General features: G+C 44.5%; 1 protein-coding gene across 1 annotated transcript; it reads left to right on the top strand.

The window, feature by feature from the left end:
* Positions 1-863: 863 nt before the first annotated feature.
* On the top strand, positions 864-7,197 carry SHISA2 (shisa family member 2). Its single transcript, XM_075919254.1, has 2 exons — positions 864-2,440; positions 3,736-7,197. The coding sequence occupies exons 1-2, from the start codon at positions 2,137-2,139 to the stop codon at positions 4,287-4,289; spliced, it is 858 nt and encodes a 285-aa protein (XP_075775369.1). The 5' UTR covers positions 864-2,136; the 3' UTR covers positions 4,290-7,197.
* Positions 7,198-10,521: the final 3,324 nt, after the last annotated feature.

The raw sequence follows: 10,521 nt of genomic DNA, 5'->3' as shown, positions 1-10,521 counted from the left end.
AATTTAGACACGTGTATTTTGGTGATCTGCAATAATATAAAGAAAAATGGGGAAACATCATCCTAGAATGATACCAGGATATAGTTTCTTTTTCCATAAAGATCATTCCACCTGAAATATGTTTTACAGTCTCACCAGAGGAAAAAGTGTCTCTACAATTGGGTGTTAAATTATGAAGTGTAGAAACCGCTGAATGTGAGGGAAATTAACAATACCAAGTGTTGTTTTGTGTGATGGAGAAAATTCAATCATTTATTTAAATTAAATATAGATGCAATAACTATGAACTGATAGAGCCTCTGAACTACAAAGTATACATGCTTTAAAGCTTGTCTAAGTATACTGGATTTCAAGTTGTCAGCTGCTGAGTTTGTGCAGGGTTGTGCGTGTGACCGGGAGATTGGCTAGAAGCCTTCAAGAAAATCAAAGACTAAAACTAAGAGGTGTTAAGAAACTAGTGTAAGTGGTGTGATGGGTGGCATGTCTCCTGCAGCACTTCACAGCATTCTAGGGTATAATGCACTGCTGTGCTTGTTGCAAAAACCCCGAAAAAACTGGCACCCGGATATTCCATGCCATTTTTTCGCAGAACTAGGAGTGTCAGTCCCATTTTCTAGCCACATTCCAAAAAAGTGCATTCTGCTACTTACATTCTCTTACAGTTTCAACCTGTTAAAGGCCGCTCGTTTTCCCCCATCAGAGTGAGCGTGTCTGGCTAGGGGAGTGAACTACGATAATCAAACGCGGCTGCCCTTGTCACCCCCTGCCCCCTTGCGGGAGGCTGAGGCGAGGAGGGTGGCTGGGATAAAACGCATGCGCACCAATGGGTGTTGGGTGCCTATAATAACACTGGAAGCAAGTGCGAGGCGTCTGAGGTCCGGCCAGTGGCTGCTTGTCTCGCCAGTAGAGAGCGACACAGCCCGGGCGCCAGTGGCTACCGCGCAGCGAGGCAGTGCAGTCAGCCGCTCAGCGAGGAACCCGAGGAAAGGCGCCGCGAGAGAGACACGCCGGGAGGCAGCTCCGCGGCCCACGCTCCCTCGCAGCCCCTCTCGCCCCGCCTGCAGCCAGGGGGGCGCCGCGCTCGCAGCTCCAGCGGCTGGCTGGCTCCGCGCCGCGCCAGGGGGTGTAGCCCCGCAGCGCAGGGATGTAACTTGGCGCTGCCAGGCTGGCGCGCCCAGGTGAAGGACTCGTCGGGACAGGGGACTGAGCCCCGGCACCGCCAGCCCGCTGGTCCCCACTTCGGGCGCGGCTTCGAATCATGAAAGGAAAGTTTGGGCGGGATGTCCGGGCCGAGGACACGCAGTAACAGCAGCCGTCCGTCCCCTGTGGCTGCCCCTGCGGGGCCGGGCTCGGCAGCCCAGGGCAGTCTCTCGCGTCGCTGCGGGCTCGGTCCTGGGATCCGGACGGGAGGTTGAGCTGAGCCGTGCGCCTGGGGCCGAGGGGCTGGGACAGCCCCGTCTCGGATGCTGCTGGAGTTTCCTGCCGCTTCTCTGCCCCCGCCGGCGTGAGGATCTGCCGGGCAGGCACGGCGCCCCGGGCTGGGGGTGGCAGTTCCTGGCCCGCTCGCATCGCTTCCCCTATCGCAGCAGCACTGGGAGGCGCCGCCGCGCTGGTAGCGATGGGGAGGGAAGTCCTGGCTGTGTGAAGCGCTTCGCCAGACACGCTGCCCTCGCAGCCCGGGGGCGGCTGCTCGCTGGGTGCCTGGAGAGGGGCAAGCGCCAGCCGCGGTGACGGCAAGTCCTGCCGCCGCCTTCTAGGAGGTAGCGGGGGGTTTCCTTGGGACTGACCAACGCCGGAGCACGGAGCGCCGGGCACTTCCAGAAGAGCCTCCGACCCCTTCTTCCAGGCGGGGGGCGTGCAGAAGAGCCCCCTGGACTCCCCGCTTCCAGGTGTTAGATTCCCTTGCGGTCCGATGTGTCACCGCTCCCCATTGAGATCCTTCTTAGCAAGAGACCCCCTCCCACCGGCACGGCGGGGCGCTGTGCCCCTGCTCCCTCCCCGCGCGTAGCTAGGGGCTGTCCCCCTACCACCCTGGCCAACGTGGCTGCTAGCAGAGGAGTCCCCTGGGGGCTGCGGGCCCACCCCCCTTTTCTGCTGGGCGCGCTGCTGGCCCGGACGCCACCGCGGAGCGGTGCCATGTGGAGCGGGCGCTGCTGGCTGCTGCTGGCGGCGCTGGGCTGGCTGCTGCCGGCGGGGGCCGGGGCCAGCGGCGAGTACTGCCACGGCTGGTTGGACGCGCAGGGCGCCTGGCGGGACGGGTTCCAGTGCCCGGAGCGCTTCGACGGCGGGGACGCCACCATCTGCTGCGGCAGCTGCGCCTTGCGCTACTGCTGCTCCAGCGCCGAGGCCCGGCTGGACCAGGGCGTGTGCGACAACGACCGGCAGCAGGGGGCGGACGAGCAGGGCCGGCTGGACAAAGACGGCCCGGATGGCGCAGCAGGTACGCGGCTATCCCCTCTCCCGTCCTCGGGGCCTTGGCGGCTTGGCCAGGCACATGGCGCAGCCTGGGCAGCCCTTCATGGGAGGGTGCTGATACGGGACAGCCGGGCTCAGCCGTTCAGCCACTCCGAGCCCCCTCGTTCAGGGAGGCGCTGGCACTGCCTATGCGGCGTGTCCCAGTCAGTCCGCCTGCCGGCCCCAGGCTCTCCCTTCACAGAGCTTAACTGTTGGGAACGGCAGGACCCTGAAGATAGTTCTGAGAGCGCCCGCGGGCGAGCTCGGGCACCTAGCCCGTCTGCCTGCTCCCACTTGGCACGTCAGTGGCGTGAGCCCTAGAGAGCTTGGAGGGAGGGGAAGACTTCTCGGGAGAACATGCCTACATCTCTGGCCTACCTTTTAACGAGGGGAGCTGCAACCCCTCTTTCAAGCCCTACCTATGGACCAGGACTTGGCTAGTAAAGGTGAATCCACGCTTAGTTAGTATGGGTAATTCCCCTTTGTTTTACAGCTTTTTCTACACGTTTTTAAAAAATTACCAATACTTCGGGCAGCGGGATCAGTTGAAAAGAAAGTGTTTCTACCTTAAATTTTAAGCAAACACTACGTTTTTATAATAGAAAGACTTAGGCACATATACCATGCTCATTGACAAGAAACTAAGAATAAAAGTAGGACAGATACAAATGTCACATTTTTGGACAGCAAATAAGAAACTTAGCAATTAGTCCACTATTTGCAAGTATTAAAAATCAGAAACAGGAAAAAGTTAAATTACTATCAAGGAGTTTGGATACTTTACAAATGAAAAAACAGTTGATTTTTTTTAAGTTCTGCATTTATTTTAATGTTCTAGATAACACCAGTTGTCTCCAGAATGTCTTGTACAAGTTGTGTCCTAGTATATTTAATAGTCAAAGTACTGTAATCATTCCTTCAGGTTTGCTTTTACTTTCAATTAAAAAAGAAGGGGGCAGGGACTTTTACACAGGATTTCAAAGTGATTCCTAACCATTTACCATAGTCTAACTGTATACATTCTTTAAACTTATACCACCTTTAAGACTGTATTTATGACTAAATGTCAAGTACAAACTGGAATCTTTCTCCTGCTGTTCAGGGAAAAGCCTCCGTGGTTCTAGCACATTTGCTGGCCTTACCCAAATACTGAACACACCAGAAGGAGCCTGAAGTGGTGTAATTAGGACAGACTTGGAAACCTTGTTCTCTTCGTACAACTGTTTTTTAGGTGTGGCCTTTGTAGCATCTCCTAATAACTGTTTTTGTTTTTTATTTTAGTGCCCATTTATGTTCCATTCCTTATAGTTGGATCTGTTTTTGTTGCCTTTATCATCTTGGGATCTCTAGTAGCAGCTTGTTGCTGCAGATGCCTGCGACCCAAGCAGGAGCCACAGCAGAGCCGAGCACCTGGAGGTAATCGGCTGATGGAGACTATTCCCATGATTCCAAGTGCTAGTACCTCCCGTGGTTCATCTTCTCGTCAATCAAGTACAGCTGCCAGCTCCAGTTCCAGTGCCAATTCAGGTGCCAGAGCCCCCCCTACTAGGTCACAGACCAACTGCTGTTTGCCAGAAGGGACCATGAATAATGTCTATGTCAACATGCCTACTAACTTCTCAGTACTGAACTGCCAGCAGGCTACCCAGATTGTGCCACATCAAGGGCAGTATTTGCACCCACAGTATGTAGGTTATGCTGTCCAACATGACTCTATGCCTATGACCCCGGTGCCACCTTTCCTGGATGGTCTGCAAAGTGGATACAGACAGATTCAGTCTCCCTATCCCCATGCCAATAGTGAACAGAAGATGTACCCAGCGGTGACTGTGTAACTTTAAAAATCACATTTTAGCACCTAAGCCAAGCAAAGGAGAAATACTTTTGGAATGAAGCTTGTAGAACCTCATTTGTAAATAATTTTGAAAGACTCATGCATGTCAGACAGTGTTTATAAACAATTTCTTTACATTGGATTTAGTTGCCAAAAACTGAGACAATATCTTTGCATTTCCAGATATGCTTCCATTCCAGTTCATGATCAACAAAGGATTTAATATAACTCTGTATGTGCGATAAATGCCTGAGCCACTAAGTGCCTTCCAGGTATGGCACAGTCAAAAGCATTTGTCTGCTTCACAGAGTTTTCGTATACCATACAAGATTGTGGTACTTATGAAACCTCTGTTCTCCTCTCTTCAGACTTCTTTACAACATTTAATATTTCTTTACAGACAATCACATTGTCTATGGAAGACTAAACTGTGCAATCATTGTAAGATAGAAATTTGCTACCAAGTCCTGTGATTTCTTAATCCACTTTAGTTTTAAAGTGGGATGATGTGGTGTTCTTAGTTTTTCACAAGATTATTTTCTTTGTCCTTTATATTTATGTAGGAATTAGAAATGTACAAAAATTCAGCTCTAACTTCCCATGCACATGGACTCATACTCTATTTGAATTTGACTCTTGTTCAGGAACCAATAGGGGTTTGCACAATCTTTGTTTATCTCAGTGAACTTTAATAAAAACAGATATGAGATTCTTGCTTTGATCAAAATCTTTGATACTGCTGTTGTCTTGTGCATTTCAAGTTTGAACTGTGCTTGCAGAGAAAAGTATTGTAGTATCTTCAAATATGGCTACTAATCCCACTTCCTGTAAAACATAAACCTGTGTGAATGTGTACAAACTTATCAAACTGAGATCTTGCCCATGGGTTTGTGATTCAATTCAGCCATGGGAAAATGGGATTCATTCTAATCCAAACCTTTCTGAACTCCAGGGCCTGCTGACCAGTTCTGATGCTAAAATACTGCCAATCCAAATTGAACTTGGGAGATTTGCACAACTAGAATAGGAATCAATTTCTGGAAATGCTATTTTTTATTTGCATTGAAAATAAACAAAAGAACAACCAAAACAATCAAGTCCTAATAGATTTTCATTTTGCATAATTGCTTTATAAATGAAATATTTCTGCACAATATAGAAATCTTTAAACCTTCAAGCAGATGGCATGTTGCAGAGGGTGACTTTGCACTGAAACTTTTGATTCAATTTGTGATAAAATAGATAATCTGAGTTTAAAGAAGCAACAAATATACGAAGAATGATGTGTTTGTGTTAATGGTAACATGCATTTCATAATTCTTTAAAAAAAACTACAATGTCTTTAAGGCTGCTTTCATCGTTTTTAAATTTGTCTGTGCATTTTAGTCAATTTGTTCTTTATGTTTGGAATGACAGTATAGTATTGAAGACATCCTGAAAACATTAAATTGCTTTAACCAGACTAGAACTGATTAAAATTTTCTTATTGTCTGATACTGATTCCTTATGTTGCAATGAATCTGATATTAACAGTTTTGTTACATGGGCAATTATGCCAGGTCTAATGGTTTCATTTGCAAACCTACAACACAAAAAAGGAAAGGATGAGCTGTTATTTACCACTGCAATATGAAAAGGAGTAGATATTTCACACCAGGTTTCTTGTCTGATACCATAAATATAGTACAGCATAGGGATGTAAGCAACTAGTCGACTACCCAAGCTTGTCAAGTAGTGACTTGATTAGCCACTTCCCCCTCCCTCTTGCTGCCTCTATCAGAGATAGGCAGCAAGGGGGGGGAGCAGGAGCCAGTGCTCAGGGGCAGCCGGCTTAAAAGCCAGTTCCCCTCAGCACTCTCTGGAGGGGGAGGGGCACGGGAGGCAGAGGTGTAGCTAGGACCATGTGCAGGTTGGGACAGTTGATTCCTGGCTTACCGCTGGTCCCTCCTGCTGTGCCTCTGCTTTTTAAACGTATTAAGCACCTAGCAGCTCTTAATACATTTAAAAGGCAGAGCTGCAATGGGGTTAGCTCCTGGGCCTGGGACCTAACCCTGCTGTGGCTCTGCAGTTTCCCCCCTTATTGACTTCCATCAACTACTCAATCAGTTGATTACATGAAATTTAACATCCCTAATACAGTGTATATAACTTCTAAAAGAGACTAGAAAAGACTAGGTCTGATCATGAAGTGCTGAGTAACTCCTACAAAACATGGATTACCAGATTTTTAGCAGTGTTCAGTTGCTGCTTGTCTCAGCATTTTAAATCTTAAGGCTATGAGGCACCTAATGGGGTTTTCAAAAGCATCTAAGCACTCAACTCCATGGAAAGTAGGCACCTAAATATCTTTTGAGGAACTAAATGCTCCCTTGAGCTTTCAGTTCTAAGCAGAGCAATGTCTAAATACCTTGAAAGATCTAGGCCTAAATGCCCTCAACTATTGTTGGTTCAAGAAGAGTTAAAGGTGCTCAGTATCTTACAGGATCAGGCCCATTGGTTTTTTTCCAGAAGACTGGTCAACTTGGTTAGCTTTTTCAACTGTGAATAAAGTTAGCTCTTTATTTCTCTCTCTCCCAGAATGCACTGCATGGATTGCACATGCTCTATTAAGGACACCAACTCTGATTTATGAAATTCAGGTGAATCTTTTTGTACATTGTTTACTTGTTTAAAATATTAAAATTTAAGTATGTAGAAACTAATTTACAACTGGGGGTGGGTGGGTTGAAACAACAACCCAGAGTTGTAATAAAAGGAAATTTGTAAGATGTGGTGTTTTATCTTGTGTATAATAATGTAAAATCAATGTTAACATTTGGCAAAGTTTTTAAATCTCGTACAGAGCACTTGACAAAGTGTTTCTTACAAGTGAAAAAAGTCCATTGCTTCTTAATAAATATTTTATGGTGTGATTTTTTTTTATTGCTGTCAAACTAACAACATATTCATTTGTTGACTTTATTTTCTTGACTAAACAAAATGCTCTTGCTCTCTAGTGAAAATTTTAGGAAACAATAAGGTTTGATCATTTAAATTTGATTTAAAAGAATAAAAAATGATATTGCTAGCAAATGCCATTCTTCCTCATGCTCACACCTTAAAGAAACCCAGATCATAACTGAACTAGCATAGCAGAATCTGGTCCATAATACATGTGTTCTGTTACAGAGTAGCTTTAAATCTATCTGAGAGACCCACCAACTGCAGGAAGTGTGTAAAAACTATAAATCACAAACACAGTTTTTGTACCTTGGATTAATTTCAAAACTGCCCGCTTTCCAAGGCATTGATTCACCAAGGAACTTCAGCATGTGAGTAGTCCCCACTGGTTTCAGTATAGTCTGCTCAGGTACATAAATTTAAGCACTTGCTTAAGTACCTTGTTGGTTAGAGTATGTGTTGTCATGAAAAGTACTGTATTCTGGCTCCCAACTGCATCCAAGTCATTTAAAATCTTCCATGTTATAATTTACACCTGGCAATATGGCACACCAGACCAATCCTGCCTCTGTTGAATTCACTGGGCACTTTGCCATTAGCTACAGCTGTAGCAGAAACAGTGTGGGTACTTTCCTCTCCACAGGGGAAAAAGTGTTATAAAGTGCTATCTTCAGTTGAAGTTTTGACAAATTCTTAACCTCTAGTTTGCATGCCCAATTAGAGATGAAACAATAACTGGTGAGACTAATCTCTTACATAAAGGTAAACAATTGCTTTGAGATTAATTAAAATCTACTGCTTTTCTTTAAAATGACACTTAAAGTAAACATGTGCAAATGGTGCACTAGTGTCCACAATTGCTTTTGTTCCATAAATGATGTGCCTGCTCCTCAGAGTTAAAGGGATGAAATACAGAGCTACCTATTTCTTGATGGTCAAAAGTTACCAAAAGGTGGGATGAAAAAGATTTAACTGGGGGTTATTGTTGCTGAATTTTTTAAAGAGGAATTTTTAAAAGAATATATTTATCCTGGCTCGGTTGCTGTAGTTGGAATTGATCCTGCCTTGGGCAGGGGGCTGGACTTGATGACCTCCTGAGGTCTTTTCCAGTTCTATGATCAGCTAAGCATTTATTTCTAATAATTCATGATAAAATGGTATGCCTTCGCCCCTTGCTTCCTAAACTCAGATGATGCTTTTCACTCAAGTCAGTAATCTTTTGTCAGTTAAAACAAGAACTTTATTATGGTAAAGTGCACATTTCAGTACAGTGGCATTCCAATGTCTGAGACTAAAACCAGGATTTTGAATTCCTGGTACTTGCTACTTCATTCAGTTTCCACATGTTGGTTAGACTGGCATAAAAAGTATTGACATTTGTGATGAGAAGCAGGGCAGATGTTCTGCTGGAAGCAAAGGAGGAAAAATTGAATTAATAGGAAATTGGGGCCCTGTCTCTCATGAATACTATTGACTGAGAAAAGGGAAAGAACAGTTGGGAAATTTATATAACCTTGGTTGAGTGGGTTTAGTACATATCTGAAATATAAAAGCATTCAGAACTCAGATTAGAAGCATGGGGGGAAAACATTCTACCTCTGGTGTTTCAAAAAGCTAGCAGAAATGGAGTGCTTCATGGTTTGTAGAGAGCATACTAGCTTGATAGGTACCTAAAAGTAAAGATGGCTGAAAATTTTCCTTCATGATTTTTTCCAGTGGAAAATTGTTTTTTTGACTATACAAAAATGTCTCAAAATATTTGCTTACAGTGGACCTTTTTTATTTTTCATTAAAACCTCCATAATCAGTTTTTTGCCACAATTTTTTTGATATTCAGATGGTATCTGAAAAAGATCAAAATGTTTCATGGACATTTTAGACATTTTGTGTTTTGTTTTTAATCATAATTTTCTACCCAGTACAAAATACAATTGAGTAATAATTAAATATTTTTTCTGAGGTGTAATTTGGATCTTTTCTTGCAGGTAATCAAGACATGATAGCAGATGTAAACTGCTTTCTAAATGAGGAGTGAGAGCACAAATTATACTTTTTAACTGAAGTTGGAAAGGAAGGGAGGCAAGAATTCTTTACTATTAACCTGGGCTTGCTTACTTATTTAATAAGAATTTGCGAGGTGTTTTTAGCACAGATCAGAAAGAAGTCTATTTGCAACATTATATCTTGAAAGAATTTGGATGGTTATAGTAGCTATCAGTTACTGATGTGACAAATATCCAGGAACGTGTGTGTATGTGTGTGTATTTTCATACACACACTATTGGACTACAGCTACACTATGACTTTTTCTGTAAGAAGTAATGCAAATGAAGCACGGATTAACATTTTCCCATGCTTCATTTGCATACTCTGGGTGTGTCTAGACTACTGAGTTTTGTCGACAAAAGTGGACTTTTGTCGACAAAACTATACTTGCGTCTACACTACCGCTGAGTTCTGTCGACATAACGTCGACAGAACTCAGCAGTTTTGTCGACGCTGGTAAACCTCATTTTACGAGGCATAACGCCTTCTATCGACAGAGTTCTGTCGACAGAAGGTGCTATTGCCTGTAGGGTTGTGTCTAGACTACAGGGTTTTGTCGACAAAGCAGCTTGCTTTGTCGACAAAACTGAATGTGTCTAGATGCTCTATGTCGACAGAAGTTTTGTCGACAGTATCTGTCAACAAAACTTCCATCGACAAAACCCTGTAGTCTAAACGTACCCTCTCGTTTAGTTTTTGCGCAAAAACAGGCAGTTTGGCCGTGGCCATTTTGTGCAAAAACCCCTTTTTCCGCAAGATCCTTATATCTGTCCCAGAAAGGTATAAGGATCTTGCAGAAAAAGGGTTTTTTGCACAAAATGGCCATGGCCACACTGCCTGTTTTTGTGCAAAAACGGAATGAAAGAGTATGCAAATAAAGCACGGGAAAATGCTAATCTGCACTTCATTTGCATTGCATCTTGCGGAAAAAGTCATAGTGTAGACAAAGCCTTGTATTTTGCTATCACCCCCTATCCTTAAATAACTAAAAAGGCCAAAATGACTCAGCTTTGTGTGTTGTTTTAGCCATGTTGCTCCCTTTACAGCTAAAAAGCGAAGACCATATACAGTATTCTGTGACTATCCCTCTATCTTTCCCTCTTGTAGGCCTCTGATGGGGTTGATAAACTCTACAAAATCAGAGCAAGGTATTGAGTAGTTCTGGGCTAGTTGAGGCCTTGTGCCTTAAAGGCTGTGGGGCGTACTCCAGCTGGAAGGACAGTTTAAAAGGGCTGTGGTAGCACAGA

This window comes from Pelodiscus sinensis, chromosome 1 (genome assembly GCF_049634645.1).
Source record: "Pelodiscus sinensis isolate JC-2024 chromosome 1, ASM4963464v1, whole genome shotgun sequence".
Taxonomy (NCBI): domain Eukaryota; kingdom Metazoa; phylum Chordata; order Testudines; family Trionychidae; genus Pelodiscus; species Pelodiscus sinensis.
The sequence above is the reverse complement of the archived record's forward strand: the minus strand, read 5'-3'. Positions and strand labels throughout refer to the sequence as shown.